Source organism: Geotrypetes seraphini, chromosome 2, assembly GCF_902459505.1.
Source record: "Geotrypetes seraphini chromosome 2, aGeoSer1.1, whole genome shotgun sequence".
NCBI classification, from domain to species: domain Eukaryota; kingdom Metazoa; phylum Chordata; class Amphibia; order Gymnophiona; family Dermophiidae; genus Geotrypetes; species Geotrypetes seraphini.
Window position 1 is genome coordinate 366,412,748 of NC_047085.1, and position 18,059 is coordinate 366,430,806.

At 43.0% G+C, this 18,059-nt stretch overlaps 1 protein-coding gene across 3 annotated transcripts in view; it reads left to right on the forward strand.

Annotated features, from left to right (window-relative positions):
- BBS9 (Bardet-Biedl syndrome 9) overlaps positions 1-18,059 on the forward strand; it is a 434,574-nt gene that overhangs the window by 383,227 nt on the left and 33,288 nt on the right. For 2 of the 3 annotated variants that reach the window (XM_033930592.1, XM_033930591.1), the window contains exon 19: positions 6,518-6,700. In XM_033930592.1, coding sequence (XP_033786483.1) covers positions 6,518-6,700 — 183 coding nt within the window. Of the gene's footprint in view, positions 1-6,517; positions 6,701-7,986; positions 8,095-18,059 lie in introns of those variants that run through there. The other variant, XM_033930593.1, reaches the window with a different exon arrangement.

The window sequence follows — 18,059 nt, forward strand, 5'->3', positions numbered from 1 at the left end:
TTCCCGAAACCTCATTCACATCCCGGAGAACAGGCATTGCACAGTCTTGACTGCAAGCGTGCCCTGGCTTACTATCTCGATCGTACAAGGGCTCACCGCTTGTCCCCTCAGCTCTTCCTGACCTTCGACCCGAATCGTTTGGGTCGACCGGTCTCTAAACGGACGCTATCCAACTGGCTTGCAGCTTGCATCGCGTTCTGTTACGCTCGGGCCGGTCTGTCACTAGACGGTGCTGTCACGGCCCACAGGGTAAGAGCAATGGCCGCTTCTGTTGCTTTCCTCCGTTCCACACCCATTGAGGAAATCTGCAAGGCGGCCACCTGGTCCTCAGTTCACACATTCACTACTCACTACTGTCTGGATGCTTTCTCCAGACGGGATGGGCACTTCGGCCAATCTGTACTTCAGAATTTATTTTCATAATGGCCAACCATCCCTCCTCCCTCTGTGTTAGCTTGGAGGTCACCCATGCGTAAAGAATATGCTGCCTGCTTGTCCTGGGATAAAGCACAGTTACTTACCGTAACAGGTGTTATCCAGGGACAGCAGGCAGATATTCTTACGTCCCACCCTCCTCCCCGGGTTGGCTTCTTAGCTGGCTTATACTAACTGGGGACCACGCACTCCTCCGTCGGGCGGGAAGGCACTCGCGCACGCGCGGTGCGGCCAACTAGAACTTTCTAGTAAAAAGGTCCGTACCGTGGGCTCCGTCGGTGACGTCACCCATGCGTAAAGAATATCTGCCTGCTGTCCCTGGATAACACCTGTTACGGTAAGTAACTGTGCTGTTCAGAAATATACCCCCTTTCTACAAAACCGCGGAAGCGTTTTTTAGCACAGGCCGACACGCTAAATGCTCTGCTCCCAACACTCATAGGAACTCTATGAGTGTCGAGAACAGCACGGAGCATTCGGCCTGTCTGCCTATGCTAAAAAAACACTTTCGCATTTTTGTAAAAGGAAGGGCTAGAGTAGAATATCTGATACGTAGTCTAGTTGATGGCCTGGCAGGCCATTTTTAAATATTTTTTTCCAGAAGTTTAGGTAGCATGTTACCATCCATGGCACTAAAGATATGTTCTTTCATATTTTAAGAGTCAAGCAGCTGAATGCACTGAAGCAAATGGAGAGGAGCTATTAAAGTTCCTTCATGGGAGAATTGAGCAGAACTGAAACCTTTCTCTGACTAATGACTGTGATATAACAGAACTTGAACAGGAATGTGTAAATATCTAAAAATAGAGGAAGGGTGTGCCAATCAAGCATAAATGCCTGAGATCTGAAGATCAAAATTGATATTGAAAAGTGCTTTAACATGACAGAATAAGATATAAACCATTAATCAGCTGACAACTCCCGCATTCTCATATAGCTTTGGAATTGTAGACTAGTCTCTGAAAAACTAGATGTATGAACTAGAAAACTCCTCCATACCCAAGAGGTAATTTATAAGTGTCACTGTATGCCAACTGTATATTCTCCAAGCAGGAAGAAGAGTGATATATAAAGTAATGTAGTCAGAGACCAAAAAAATGTGAGAGAAAGAGAAAGAAATAGTTCCTATTATATTGGGGGGGGGGGGAGGGAAGGGGTCATAGGCCTGATTAAAAAGAATTCTCAAGCCCACCTTTATAGGTTACATATATGAGTTACATCTTATGAGCTCCAGAGGGAAGCTCTCTTTGATACGATGGAAATTACTACAGCGAAGGTTAGCAGTAAATTTGAGATCATATATCCTGGCATAGGAGTGGTATGTGCAGAACAACCTTTTGGAGACATTATCCCTGAGAGTATAGCTGAGCAGCAATTTGGAAAAATACTCAGGCTAGTTTCAAGCATTTGAAGATGAAGCATACTATTTTAAATTTTGCAAAATTGACCTCTTTTATTTGACAGTTTTGATTCCAGTTCATTATCTGCTGCTACTTTCTATAAAAGTTGGCGCTACTTGAAGTTGTATTGCTGAATAAGGCACTGCATGTAATGCCTCTAGGTGACAAGGTCCGGAGAGGGGTCCCCCAGGGATCTAGCCTTTATCATTTTACTTGTGTTTGGCTCCCTTGATTCATTTGATCCAGGGGTGTTCAGTTTGTGTTTGCTGATTATTGTGATCCTGTCACTCCTGACTTGCCCATTATGCAAAATTGTTTGGTGTTAGTTATGGGATGGCTCCAACAACATAATCTATTACTGAATTTGGAAAAGACTAAGGGCTCCTTTTACAAAGGTGCACTAGCGTTTTTAGCGCTTGCACCGGATTAGCACGCGCTAGCCGAAAAAACTATCGCCTGCTCAAGAGGAGGCGGTAGCAGTTACTGCGCGCTATTCCGCGCATTAAGGCCCTAACGCACCTTTGTAAAAGGAGCCCTAAGACTTGCTGGCTATCTTGGCACTTAACAATGGCCTGAAGTACGGCCTGAACTTCTACAGGCTCATGTACAACTCTGTGACAGTTTTTGTTATCTAGAGGTTATTCTAGATTCAGATTTGAGTTCCGAGAAGCATGTATCTCAGTTAGTAGGTTGTGGGTTTGCTGAGATTGTTGCGGATGGTGCGGCCTTACTTTGATGAAACCGTATTATTTCTTTTTCTTCACTCTCTTTTTATTTCCAAGTTGAATTATGGCAATGTAGCCTATTTGGGATTGTCTCAGTATTTACTTAGGCGACTCTGTACATTGCAAAATGCTGGAATTAGATTTTTGGGTGGAGGTATGATGCGGTGTCACCATTGTTTCTGCGTTATCACTGGTTGCCTTTAGAATATAGAGCACTGTATAAATTATTAGTCTTGACACATGAGGCTTTATATGAATGTCAGCCTTCTTATTTGAACTCCTTTCTGCAGGAGTATTCCCTGGTCTATCGGATCTTTATTTATTTATTTGATTTTTTTTAGCCTGTTCTCCCAAAGGAGCTCAAAATGGGTTATAAATCAGGCATTTTTCCCTATCAGTCCTGGTGGACTCCTAATCTATCTAATGTACCTGAGGTAGTGGAGGATTAAGTGACCAACCCAGGGTCACAAGAAGGAGCACGGGGTTTGAACCTACAACCTCAGGGTGCTGATCCTGTAGCTCTAACCACTATGCCACACTCTCCTCATTAGAGTTGACTTTATCTCCAGCAAGAAGTACCCATTTCATTACTAAAAGAGGGAGGGGTTTTCTGGAAGGCCCCTGCATTGTGGAATAGTCTTCCTGAGGGTTTGCGTGGGGAATGTTCTCTGCAGTGTTTTAAGGTACAATTGAAAAGTTGTGTGTTTTTTTTAAGCCATGTAATGGAATGTGCTAATGTAACTTTCAGCCAGTCCCTCTTTGTATATAAAAACATAAGAATAGCCTTACTGGGTCAGACCAATGGTCCATCAAGCCCAGTAGCCCGTTCTCATGGCCAATCCAGGTCCCTAGTACCTGGCCAAAACCCAAGAAGTAACAACATTCCATTCTACCGATCCAGGGCAGGCAGTGACTTCCCCCATGTATGTGTGTGTGTATGTTTTGTTGATTTGTTTTTGATGTTTAGTAATGTTTTATGTATATATGATGATAATGATGATTTTTTTTAATTGTTACGCTGATGTTTTATTTGTGCAAAATGCAATGTTTTATGTAATTAGTGAATATACATCACTGTGACAACTGCTGAAGGGTGGTATATCAAGTATTTTAAACTATTAAATATTAAACTGTTTCCTCTATCATGCCACCTCCAATTTCTCTTCCTCCTTTCCTGATTTGACCAATCTCTCTTCTGCATGTCAGCAATTTTTTGCTTTCAGGCTCTTCTCATTAGTAGCAGTCGGACAGACAGCACAAGCTATGAATTCTTTACAGCATTAATAGATACAATACTTACTCCTATTTTAAAGCAGTTTATAATACAGCTTTCTGCAATTATATGCTGTAGCTACTACATGTCTCAAAGCATACCTTATTTCCTTGATTCTAAGATGCATTTTTACTCATTTTAATGTGCGTGGAATATAGGTACAGTTTATATTCAATGGCTTCTTAGAATCTAAAAAAAAATATATAAATCACATGGCTTTGTGACACCTAAGTGGAAATCTATAGTATTTGGCACCAATAAATAAATATTTGATACCAATAAATGGTATCCTTACCATTTATTGTTAATTTTGTTTTTCAAAAGTTACTTCTGGTGTATGGTAGTTAAATGGTAAATTTATTTACTGCTCATGTTATAGTGTCAAAAAAGGATGTGTCTGTCATACTGGTAAATGCAAGTACATTTATCACTTTTTCAAAGTGGGGATGCATCTTAGAATCAATAATAATAATAATAACTTTATTCTTGTATACCGCCACACCACACAGTTCTAGGTGGTTCACAAAAAAGAACTAAACAACCAGTGAAGAACACAAATAATAGAGAAACATATGCAATGGAAAACAGACAGATGTCAAGGCATCTTCTAGTGCAAAAGGCATATGAGTCTTGAATCAGTGGATTTTATTCACCTTTGCTTGTGAGTTTGTGTAGAAGGCTCCACCTCCCCTATCTCTGCACTGTGCTCTGCTCCTTAGTTTCTCCTTCTACACACGAGTTGAAGGTGTCTTATCTGCTCTGCTTGTTTTGTTATTTTGGGCTTTTTAGTCTTGTGCAGATGAGGGCAGAGCTTGCAGGAATGGACAGGGACAGAACTCGCGGGGATGAGACGGGGATGGACATAGATCCTGCGGGGAGGGCAAATTTGTTCCCATGTCATTATGTACTACAGAGGTCCTCAGGTTCCCTGGGGCAACTCTGCCTGGGTGAAGACAAAGAATCTCTCTGCCACAACTCAGATCTCTGTAAGTTTGAGCCAGAAGTTTGGACTTGTAGAGAGCCAAGTCACAGTGTTAGTTCTGCAGCTGAAGCCAATGGGGAGAAAGAGACTGGGTGAAGGCTTGGAGGCACATAAGAGAGACTGGGTAAAGACTATGAGGGTGGGTGGGGTACATGAGAGAGAGCAGGTAGACTGGGTGCAGGCTGCGAGTAGACGAGAGAGAGAGACATACCGACTGAGTGAAGGCTGGGAGGAGGTACTTGAGAGAAGAGGAGACAATACACATGTATTTTGCCACTATTTGATGAAACATGTGGCACAATATGACAATGTGTATTTTGTCTCTCCAAATGTTTTAAATGTAGCCCCTGAAAGAAAAAGATTGGACAAGGCTGGATTAAAGCAAAGCTGTTGGGACTGGGACAGCATTAATAAATACAGAAATAGGGTCAGAAATGAGTTAATGTTTCTTCCTTCATCTGCTACACACCTAGTTCAGTTCTCTCAATCATGGCTTCATTTCTTAAACTTAAAGGGGGCAATTCTATAATTTGGCACCTCAGATTTGGCACTTAGTCGCAGCTCACTCAGTGCTAATTCTATAGTGGCATCTGGGCACCCATATTCCATTACAGAATACTAGCTTACACCATGTCAGTAGCAGGCATAAGTGGGCCTGCGTAAATACAGCATTCAGTAAGTTACTCATGTAATTGTTGGGCATGCTTATGCCCCGCCCATGCATCTCCCCTTGTGAACACTCCCTTGCATTTACGTGCTAAGTGAGCTGCATGCTAAAATTACAGAATACTGCTTAGCACCCAACTAACACTTAGATACATAACTGTAACAGTCACGCACTTAAGCGCTAGTAATTCTCTAAATTATGTCCGCACTCAGGCCCGGATTCTCAAAATGATACCTGTAGATGTCTAAATGGCATCTAAGTTAAGTGTTTTAATTGGCCATTAATGGTGTGGTAATTGACCGCATCGTTAAAAACCAAATAAACACTAATTAAGAAAAAAAGTAGGTACCAACAAAAAAAAGTGCCTGAATCGCATCTATGCAGATGCTTACTAGTGCCTAACATCGAAATAGGTGTTGTTATGGGCGTGGTTGATATTCAGTGCCGCTAAGCGTGATTCTACATCAAAGATAGCCGCTGGAAATGTAGGCCTGTAAAACCCTGGCCTATATTTCTGGGGCCTGTCTTCAACACAGACCGCTATTCTCAAAAAGATACCGTAGTTTGAGTGACTTTGCGACTGGTGCCATTTTTTCAGGCGCTGGCCAGTTCTGGCCCCTTTTTGAGAATCTGGGACTCGGCGCATAAATGTTGGCACCAAATTATAGAGTGGTGGGAGAGCTGCTTATTTATGTTTTCCTGATATGACTAGAGTGTGAACTGCAAGAAGCAGGGCTTCCTCTTAATGTGCCTTTGTAAAACACTCTGTACACATTTTTTAAGACTACACGTAATTATATATGACCAAATAATATCATGCAAATGATAATAGTGTAGTAAATTAGACTGAATGGGCAAAAATGTTGTAAATGGCGACACGTTTCTGTACGACAGTCAGATTACAGTTTAGAGAAAGACTCAAAATTGTAGGTGGTTTCAAAGACAATCAAGTATGTGCAAATGTATTTTAAATTTAGTGTCAACTACTTCCAGGGAGGTAAAATTAGAGCTAACAGAAGTTTTCAATTTTTGCAGGTAATAGCTCTAGCAGACGCGGTAGAGGAAAATCAACGTATCCAGTTTCAGATGTTCACTAAGCTGAGGAGTGCCACCCAGCTGGTAGTTATGTTACTTGGTCTGTGGCAGAAGCTCAACAAAGATCAGATTGCTATTTTGGAAGCCACATTTTTATCACCACTGCAGGATACTCAAGAACTGGTAAGTCTCTTAAAATCCCATGAGACAAATATTGTCTAAAATGCTGTTTAAAACTAGCTTATCAGACCCAAAACAAATTAAATTTTTAGGCTATTAATCATAAATATTCTTGATTATTCACATATTGAATTAAGTTTAAAGTTCATATTTTGATCCTGCAGTCAAAGCAGCTCCTGATTGGTGAGGCTCAACTTTAGTGCAGGAAAAGGCGGTCGGAGCATACTGTGAATGATTTCCTTCACTCGCTGATGCTCAGGCTGCCCTCTCCTGCCCGGTCATTCGCGGTCGGAAAATACCGTGAATGACTGGGACTGCGAATCGCCAACCACGATTGACCGGGGGAGCACTGTAATATACATTTGTGTCAGTAATATAAATTTGCTCCATCACAGTATATTTCATTAAATGGACAAGTGTCTTGGCTTAGTAGCAGAAGGCTGACCCAGGTCATAGAGCATTCACTCAGGGTCAACCGGGGTAAATCCCCTTCACTCCCAAGAATCTTAACGTAAAGAGTTTGCACAATTTTAGCAACATCAGATTTATTTCCCCCCCCTTCCCCCAAAGAATCTGAAGTTTTTCTAATAGTTCAGTTCTCCAAATCATGCAATTTAAAAAGCTTCTCCTAATACTTTAATATAAAGTTGTCAGTATAAGGCACACATTCCCAACAAAGCTTCGGCTTTCTGCTCAATATGAGTGTCCAGATCTATTACCCTGGTGGCAAGCTTCTGTAAGCCACAATGAACTGTGTCTATTTTCTCCAGAATTTCTCCCCTCATCTTTTTTGAGGCACTGGGATATCCTTTGCTTAATATCAACACTGTCTTGCTCACCTGCAGACAGCAAAGATTCCAAATCAGATGCTGAGTCTGGGCAAGGAGAAGCAAGATGTGATGCACTCTGCTTCATTTACTAGTGTCATTTATTTTGCTTTCTTTCAATCTGTGAGCCATCCAGCAGATATATGGCTACCACCAAAATAGGTTTTTAGCAAAGGTGATCACCAATGAATAGGGATTATAATGGCTATTACCAGAGAGAAGCAGGAGTTATGCTGCTGTTCAGGGCAATGACATCACTTCCTCCCACATCTTTTCACAGTTTTTATAGACATGGTCTTCTTTGGCAAAGTCAGATTCCTTATAGTAACACAATTCTCAGTGTTCTGCAGTATGTTTCTGTTATGGTTCTCAACTTTTCACTTGCCATAAAACCAATTTTACTATCCAGCAATCCTTTTTAAAAATGTTAGCTAAGTGATTTAGCTCTTCTTTTGATTACAGGGACCTTTGACTAAGCTGTATGAAGCAGTTACCGTATTTTTTGGTCTATAAGACGCATCCGTCCATAAGACGCACCCCCTCCCCCCTGTAGAGGAGGAAAAACCAAGGAAAAAAAATTTTCCTCCTCTACAGGGGGATGCATCTGGTGCATCTGGTGTTAAGTAGCCTGAAGCAGCCCGCCAGCAGCCCACAGCCGCCCGCCCGCAGCCACCCGCTCCCGAAGCAGCCAGCCCACAGCCAGAATATGGCCGCACCTGAAGCCGCCTGCAGCGAAGAAGCCCGCACCTGAAGCCCCCCGCCTGCATCCCAGTCAGAAGCCGTTGCATCAAAGGAGCCTGCCCGAAGCCGCCTGCACCTGAAGCCTCTGGCCTGCAGCCCAGTCAGAAGCCGTCGCATCGAAGGAGCCCGCTCGAAACTGCCTGCACCTGAAGCTGCCAGCCGAAGCCGCCCCGGTACCTTTTTAAAGTTGCGGTGCTCTCCTGGGCTGTCTTTGGAAGCAGAGTGGTGCGACGCAGGAGCACGACCTTTGCGCTTCCTGTCTGGTCCCGCGCTGCTCAGTGATCGCTGCTCTGCTCTGCTTCCAAAGACAGCCGTCCGGCAGGAGAGCACCACAACTTTTAAAAAGTTACTTGGGGGGAGGAAGGTGTATTTGCTCCATAAGATGCACCCACTTTTCCACCCCTTTTTGGAGGTGGAAAAAGTGCATCTTATGGAGCGAAAAATATGGTAATGCAGGACCTAACGCACATTAATAATTAATGTAGCAGCCTGACACTTAGCAAATGCTAGTTCCAGCATTAGCTGATGAACACAGAATAGAGTGGGGAAAGGGTAGGAGCTGTGCCTTATGTATAGGTGGTTATTTTAGAAGTCCTATTTGTGATTTGCATGTGTAAATGCTGGCAATTACACGTGTATCTTGGATACACACAGAAAACCCAATTTTAGAAAGCCAGTGTTACACATGTAAAGTTTCCCTGTGTACAGATAGCAAAGGGGCAGGGCTTAGACTTGTCTAAAATTTATACATGCGTTCCCCATTTCTGAAAGGGAAGGCACACGGATGCCTTCATTTATCACATAAATCCCAGCGCATTCATCAAGTTTAGAAATCTGCCATCTAGTTCTTATGCATCTGCTATCCACACTGATTGAAAGTTTAATTGAAGTCAGTTTTTTGGACCAATCAGATGTATCAGCCATATAATTATCCTTTCATTTGTCAGAGTTAAGTGCTCATCATATTTCTTCATCAATCCATTTTTTCAAATGTACTTAAATTGCAGTACCTGTACTTAATTAGGAGTGTTTACTCAAGATTCTAAAATGACAGACACACACATATAAGTTGTAACATATTGGCAATTACATGTATATTTGTACAATACATGCATTTTTTTTTTTTACTACTACTATTTAACATTTTATAGTGTTAAAAGGCATACATAGTTCTGTACATTTGACATGCAGTAGACGGTTCCTGTTCAGAAGAGCTTACAATATAGTTTGGACAAACAGACAAGGACATACAGGAGTAGGGGAGTTCCTTACAGATAGAATGATAGAAAGGACATAGGTAATTTTATGGTGAGTGTGAGTTAGGAGTTGAAGGTTGCATCGAAAAAGAGGGCTTTTAGCTTGGATTTTAATTCAGCAAGAGATGGAGCCTGGCGTAATGACTCAGGCAGTCTGTTACATACATACGGCGCAGCAAGATAGAAGGGACAGAATCTAGTTGGCAGCAGAGGAGACGGGTATAGTTAAGTGAGACTTGACATTACAGGGGAGAGGAGAGCATAGGGAGATATAAATGAGGAGAGATATTGAGAGACTGCAGAGTGAATGCTCTTGTGGGTCAGTAAGAACAGTTTGAATTGTATTTGGAAATGGATGGGGAGCCAGTGAAGTGACTTGTGAAGAGGAGTAATTTGAGTATGGTGGCTCTTGCAGAATTTTGCACGGGTTGGAGGGGAGAGAGATGGTTGAGCAAAAGACCTGAGAGGCACAAGTTGCTGTAATCAAAATAAGAGGTGATGAGAGTGTAGGTAAGGGTTTTGGTAGTGTGCTCAGAAAGGAGAGCTTGGATTTTGGTAATATTATAGACTATAAATATTATTATGTTTAGAAAAATTGATACATCAAGTTTTTAATAAACATTTACACATGTAACTATGGGCATAAATGTGAACACCTAGGACATGATTCTGTAAAAAGTGCTTAGGTTAGGCACTACCAAGTGCCTACATTGAGAATGCATAGCAACGCCTAACTTAAATACAAGCCTTAGTTGTTTTTTAATGGGTTAAATGGTGTGGTAATTGACCATGCCATTAAAAAATCTATGTGTGGAATATAGCACTGCGCCTAGCAACACCTAACTAAAAAGTAGAAGTAGTTGACTTAGGTGTCAGTAGACATCTGAGGTAGGTACAGCCTAGCCTAATTTATCGGCGCCTACCTCTAGGATGCCTGAGAATGTCTAAGTCCGCATAGGCACTGCTAGGCATGATTCTATAAATAATGCCTAGCGGTTGATTGGTAACTGTATGGAGCGGTGCCATCTGTAGAATCAGGCCCCTAGTTTATAGAATTGCTCTTCTAGTGCATAATTTGAGAGTAGGCATACCATATGCAGGGTGGCATAGGGGCTTGGGCAAAAGTTATTTTACTATCCCTGGAGTATTGGACCTCATCATAAAGGGGCCAGCTGTGCTGTTAGTTCCCAGTCAAAGCTGTCCTTTGTTCCATATCCTCAAAATCAAGGATTCTCCCGATCCACACTCCATTGAGTGAGACCCCCTGAAGACCCCCATTCCTGTCAAGACACCCAATCAGAGCCCACTGAGCATTCTTCCTTTGGCCTATCTAATCCTACAGGCATACATCCCTGGTGGTCCATTGGGTCCTGGAGCAGAAGGTGAACCCCCATGTGCTTCTGTTCTTGCTGGCAGTGGATTCAAAGTAGTGCTAGTAACTCCTAGCAGGAGTAGGATTGTTGGGGGATCAGTGGAATATGGACCAGGGAGAGTGGATCAAGGGGTTCTTGATTCAGGGGGAGCATGATCAAGGAGGTGTGGATTGGGGGCTTCATTGAGTGAGGTGGGGGCAGTTGAGGGGTTTGACATCACATTTGGACCCTTTATGATGCTTGCCTTCAAGATTGTTCACATGCAGAGTTACCCAAATGTCACAGGAGATAGTAATCTGCAGTCCTGGGCTACTGCTTCCATTGTAAATCAAGGTGCAGTAAAAGCCCAACTTTAGGAAAAAGTATTTATTCATACAATGTATAAAGCTCTCTAATTCGTTGTCAGAGGATGTGGTGAAAGCAGTTTGTTTTTAAAAAGGTTTGAACTAGAGGAAGTCTGCAAATCCAGCTTGTGAGACAGTAGAAGTAGTGTCAGCAAGAACATTGGCTGTTGAGACCTACCCATATGAGGAAGTGCCTGCAAGTTGATGAAGAGGTCTGCAAATTCAGCCTACTGAGACATGGCGAGAGTAGCTCAGGAAGAACAGCAGCTGCTGAGGCTAAGGCAGAGTTGAGGTGGCATCATTATTAAGAGACCTACCCTATAAGATCTGAAGAAGAGGCTGTGTGCAGATGCAGTCACGTGCCATAGGGGCATAGTCTAAGAGACTTGCCCTTTATGAAACCTTGGAGACTCCTGGCAGTCTGGGATTTTTCATCTGCTTGTTTAAAATTCCACCACCATGGGTAAATTATGAGTTAAACCAAAATAACCTACAATTGAACCAGCTATGATGGGTCATTTTTATATGTTTGTTGATACTGTGGCTAATATGGCCTAATGATTTGTCCAGTTTTGTGGTGAGAATCCTGGTCTGTGAAGTAAATTCAACAATGTTTCCTCCCTCTGATGTTCCTTTTCTCATAATCAGGGGGAGGAGCAGGAGGCGCAACACCACTATTTGATGTCATTGGCGGCCTGAGATTCAAATAGTGGCGTTGCTCCTCCTGCTCCTCCCCCTGTTGCCTTGCCAGCCCATACATTTTTTGACCTGTTGCTGTGTTGTCTAACCCTGTCCGGTTCCTGAGGAAGGGGCTTTGGCTCTGAAACCCTGCCGGGTTGAACCGTGTGGACACAGGACTTCAATTGAATTTCAGCTTATGAACTTTAAGGTCTTTGGCTACCTCCGGTATCGCTCGACCAAGTGGACTTTTATCCAGCTAAGTATTCTGAGGGTTTTGTGATTGTTTCTGCTTATCCATTTTTTTGCTTCGGGTCAATGGTCTTGGCACATGGGGCATCACATGTTATTTGACTCCTAGTTTACTTCTGGCATTCCATATATTTGATGTGAACTTTGTCACTAATTATTTTGGCGTAGCGGTTGCCGGCTCTGTTTTTCAGTAAGCATCAGAGGGCTCTTTGAGCTCCTCTTCAGAGGTTTCAATCTCACGCTGAGGGTGCTCCCACACTAAAAATATTATTACTGATTTTACGTGTTTTTTTGAAGTTGTGGATGCCGGGGTGTTCGGATTGCATGTGATGTCCCAGGGCATGCACTATCCCTCGTATTGGGTTTTAACATGACAGTAGTTTCTGTTTTGTTGAGTATGTCTGTTTGTTTTATTATGTATGTATATTTTATAATCCGCCTTGGACAAAGGCAGACTAGAAATAATAAATTTATATTTATATTTTGCACATTACAGGTGAACATGCATCACTTTTTGAGTGGGCTAGAAAACAAGGGGGGGGCTGGAAAGCATAGGGGGAGGCTGTCCCAAATGTTGTTTATAGCCCATCAGTAGCAAAATAAATATTTTAGTAGCTTGACAATTTTCATTTACATTTTTCAGGTGCCATATGCACCTTTTTAAGTTTATTAGATATGGAATGGTACAACTGAATTAAATATTAAATTAGTAGATGGAATTGCTATTAAAGCAGTAGTCACTGGGGCTGAGAAAGGAGAAGCTTTTCTATGTGATAATTTGGGTGTTTGATTTTTATTACATTATAAAAAGAAGTAGAATGGGGTTGATTAGCCTTGTTTTATTAGCTGCTTTAAAAGAGAGAGAGAGAAGAAAAACTCTTTTCAGAACATAGCATTAAGGAATGCAGATGTTTCAATGTGCTTTGTGTATTTTAATTTTATGGTTACCATTATATATTGTTGATAAGATTATATTGTGTGTATAAGAAGAATGAATGGGAGACATGGCATTACAATTATTACTATTATTTTGGGGATGGGGTCTGAGGCAGAGCTTGGGCAGGGTTTGGGGCAGAGCTTGGGCACCCCCAAACCAAAAGGCATTCCGCTGCCCCTGTGTAGAACACAAAAAGGGGATACCTCAACTTAGTTGACTGGAAGATATATGCACAGGACTTAAGATAAATTAGTAAATCAAAGTGAATGAATGATCTTCACATGGAAATTAGATTGGCATTTACTATATTATTAGGCCCACAGTCAGTAGGTGGATTTGTTGCAGTAATTTCTGAAGCTTAGTATTCAGCTGAGAATTAATGTTGTATTTTTATCCTGTAGTCTGACTGGAATGAAGCCTACAGACTTGAAGAGATTGTGGTTGGGGCAGGAAAAGAGTTAAACATCTTGCTCCAGAAGGTTAAGCTGGATTCTATTATGATGGTATTAAAATACCACAGAAATCTGAACATAATTTAAGTAGAATTGCTGGAGAAAAAGTGTGACATAGTATGACATGCTTGACAATATTTTGAAATGGGCAGTATTTTTGGACAGAAGCTCCCTAGTTGTTCAAGTTTACAGACTATAAACACTTCAGATTTCAATAATAGCCCTTGATGAGGGACTGGTAGTGAGAAAAGACAGAACCTTGAATTATTATTCCCCCTTGTCAGCTGCCGTATGCTGGTTTTGTTGCATTTTTATTTACCAGAATTTATTAGTAGATAGTTTTTTGGCAGGGGCCTCTAAATTGCTTCCTGGCTAGTAATATTAAATATTGCTTTACAAGGGATGTTTACATTTTTATCATATGACTAATGTGGCTATACTAGAAATCTCATGGTCATTATGCCTGCATTTTGTTTCTGCGTGCCATTCAGTTTAGATGAAAATAATATAATAAATTATTTCTGCTTGTCCATCATGCTGCTGACAGTTTGTCACCAGAAATAACCTTCAGTTTCCTGGATAGCAGGATTGTAGCCCTGTCTAAAACTATAAACAGTGATTCTTCATTAAAACTGAAAGCTCAGTATGTTTGTTTGAGAAGTTGCTGACATCATAAGGGAATGATCATGTCTAATGAAGTTTGTTCTAGAAAGAACCATTGTTCAAAGTTATTGCAGTCGCCACTGACAAAATGGCTATCATGTGCCCGACACTGTCTGCAGCCCGGAATGGAGGATTCCTGATATTCTGTAATAGAGGGCAGAGAACCCCTTCCTTACATATCTGGAGTGGAGATGATCCTGCTTCCTGCTCTATCGTAGCCACGCCCAACTGAAGCAATGGTGTCACAAGTTTTCATTTGTAATAAACTCCCTTCCCACGCAGATGGCCATCTCACTTATAAACCCCTTTTCTGCTTTCCCAACAGGGCAGAATGCATGCAGGGTATCAATTTGCGAAAGAAAATCACTTTGGAAATTGATTGTAACTTCAGACTTGTTTTTGCCCTATTTGGAAACTTTGTGCTTCCTTTCAATTGAAATATTCATTTGCTGAACAATTAAAGTTCCAGCCTGTGCTATAATAATCTAATCAGGTTACATCCTATATATATAATAAGAAATCAACGGTCAAAACCAGAAATTAAAATGATAAAATTCAGCAACTACAAAATTATTAAAAAAATATGACACAAAGAAATAGTAAAATTACAAACAATAATATAGGTCACAATCCTGCCTAACTGATTCATAATCTGTACTTGGAGTTATTATGAAAACACCTGCTGCCTAAATAAAAATGCCTTGATTACTTCCGGAAAGTACTGTAATAACATTTGTCAGAGCTTTGCTGCTTGCAAAGGGAGTGGTGGAATAAAATGGCACAAACAGCAGAATCATGCTGCAGTGAGTAGCACAGGCTATGCTGTCAGGATCCTTGTAGGGTATTTTGGTCCTGTGTCAGATGTCCAGAGATCCAGCATCACTACCATGCATTGAGATCCCATGTACTCTGAGGGAGCTATCCGTCCATGGCACCATTGGATAACATCACTACTGTTTGGTTAATTCATCCTGCTTGTCCACAGAGAAATATTACTCAGGTTGTGATGAGTTCCACAATATTGGTGCTACAACTGAAGCAAAATCGTATTGGTTCTAAAGATTCAGAATAAAAGGTAAGTAATCAAGCAAATTCAGTTGCATTTGGGAAAAGGGAAAAAAATAGTAACTTATTTTCTATTGCTGTTAGTGAAACTATGTTTAAAGTATCATGAACAGGTTCAGTATTTGAGCTGAGAAAATAAAGGATGCATGAAGGTGGTAGAATATTGTTAAACATTTTGAGCAATTTTCAAACTGTTTCCTTGTTCATGAAGTTTGCACATATGTTTTACCAATGAACTTTAGCACAAGTTTCAAAGGGGATGTGCATGCATATTTTCCTGTTGAAAATTGCTTGTAAATAACTTAAATTTTATTGAAGTGCCAACATCTGTAATATCAAGTATTTACCGTATTTTTCATTCCATAAGATGCACTTTTTCCACCCCCAAAAAGGGGGTGGAAATGTAAATGTAAAAAACCCCCAAATAAAACCCGTACCTTTTTTTGCATCCCAAAGGCAAAGGCAGGCAGGCACCCCCCCCTCCCCCCCCCGGTTACCTTTTTTTTGCCATCCCAGCAGTCCAACGCACTTTCTGCGCTTCTGCCTCGGTTTCCCTGCTCTCAATGGTGCACGAGGCAGGCACGCACTGCACTCCGAATGGCTGCCTGACAGTTCTTGCAAGATGAGAACTGACAGGCAGCCATACGGAGTGTAGTGTGGGACCAAACAGGCACGCAAAAAGCGCGCGCCTGCCTCATGTACCACTGTGCCGCTGCCGGAAGAGAGCAGGGGAACCGAGGCAGGAGCACGGAAAGCGCGTTGGACTGCTGGGATGGCAAAAAAAGGGTAACCGGGGGGGGGGGGGGGGGGGTGCCTGCCTGCCTTTGCCTTTGGACTGGCTGGCTGGCTTGGGGTGGGTTGGCTAGTTGGCTGGCTGCCTTGGGGCTGGCTGGCTGGTTGCCTTGGGGCTGGCTGGCTTTGAACTGGTTGACTTGGGGGTGGGTTGACTGGTTGGCTGGCTGCCTTGGGGCTTGTTGGCTGGCATGGCACTTGCTGGGAGCTGGCTGGATAGCTGCCACTAGACGTGCCTACCATTAGACGGCACCACTAGACCTGCCCTGTACCCTTTTCCAGCCTACTATTAGACCACCAGAGGGGGGAGGGCAGAGTACAGGGCACACCATTTGGTTCAGAAGTTTTTTTTTCTTGGTTTTTCCTCCTCTACAGGTGGGTGTGTCTTATGGTCAGGTGTGTCTTATGGAGTGAAAAATACGGTATTTTCTAATGGCATACATTTTGGTTCTAGCTATTGGTAGCACATCACTTAAATCTCTGAAACCATCCCTCCCCAGTTCTTAATTTCCATTTCAATCTTCATTTAACCACTCATGCATAGTTGGGTAATATCATTCAGTTTTACAGCTCTCATTAGAGGCAATAAATCCAAGTACAGTGGTACCTCGGTTTACGAGTGCATCGGTTTGCGAGTGTTTTGCAAGACGAACAAAACATTTGCAAACTTGGTGCCTCGTAAACCGAGTTTGCCTCGCTGTACGAGCGCCCCCCCCCCCTGCGATCAGGCTTCCCCCCCAGCGATCCGGCATCACCCCCCCCCCCCCGGCGATCCTACATCCCCCCTGAGCACGGCAATGACATCCCTTACCCCGACTGGGCACCAGTGCTGGTACCCGAAAATCCTCCCTCTTCTGGCGCGGCCTGGGCTGGGTGGTGCGTCGGAGATCCTCCCTCTTCTGGTCTGGGCTGGGCTGGACTGACTTTGAGCATTTGCGCATGCTCAAAGCCTTCTGGTCTCGCTCTCTTCGAGATTCTGAATCTGAGAATCTCAGAGAGAGAGAGACCAGAAGGCTTTGAGCATGCGCAAATACTCAAAGCCAGTCCAGACCAGAAGAGGGAGGATCTCCGACGCACCGCCCAGTCCAGGCCGCGCCAGAAGAGGGAGGATCTTCGGGCACCGGTGCTGGTGCCGGTGCCCAGTCGGGGTAAGGGATGTCATTACCGTGCTCGGGGTGGGGGAATGTAGGATCACGGTGGAGGGGGGCAACACGAGCGGGGGAAGGATGCCGGTTCACAGGGGGGATGCCGGATCGTGGGGAGGGGTATGGAGCAGCGTTGGTGGCCTCAAGGGGGGGGGAATAGAGCAGCGCTGGTAGCCTCGGGGGGGGGGGAGGAGGTGGAACCAATCAAATCGAGTTTCCCTTACTTCCTATGGGGAAACTTGCTTTGATATACAAGCAATTTGGTTTACGAGCATGCTTCTGGAACGAATTATGCTCGTAAACCAAGGTTCCACTGTAGTTACTAATTCTAACTAAACTAGAATTATAACTACTGTAATTCTAGTTTTATTAGATACTTTCACAGCCTGTTCTCACCTCTTACAAGGCTTTTTCCACATGTAGAGCTTTGGAAACAGTTCTGACTGTTGGAGGAGGAGGTGTTCAGATGTCTGTGAAGCCCTGCCAGCTCAGGTATTTATGTATTCTGTTCAGGTAGGGCAGTGTGTCACAAACTTTTTCGCGCTGTGGCACACTAAACCTAGGGCTCCTTTTACTAAGCTGCGATAGTGTTTTTAGCGCGCGCAGAATTGCCGCGTGCGCTAAACCCACACTACGCGGCTAGAACTAACGCCAGCTCAGTGCTGATGTTAGCGTCTAGCGTGCGCTAAAACTGCTATCGCAGCTTAGTAAAAGGAGCCCCTAGTGTCCCCAGCTCGATACCCCTAGAAGTGCGTTGGTGTTGGCGTGATGATGTCACATACATGCGTGATGTCAGTGCGCCGACATCAACGCATGCGCAAAGGACCTTCAAACGGG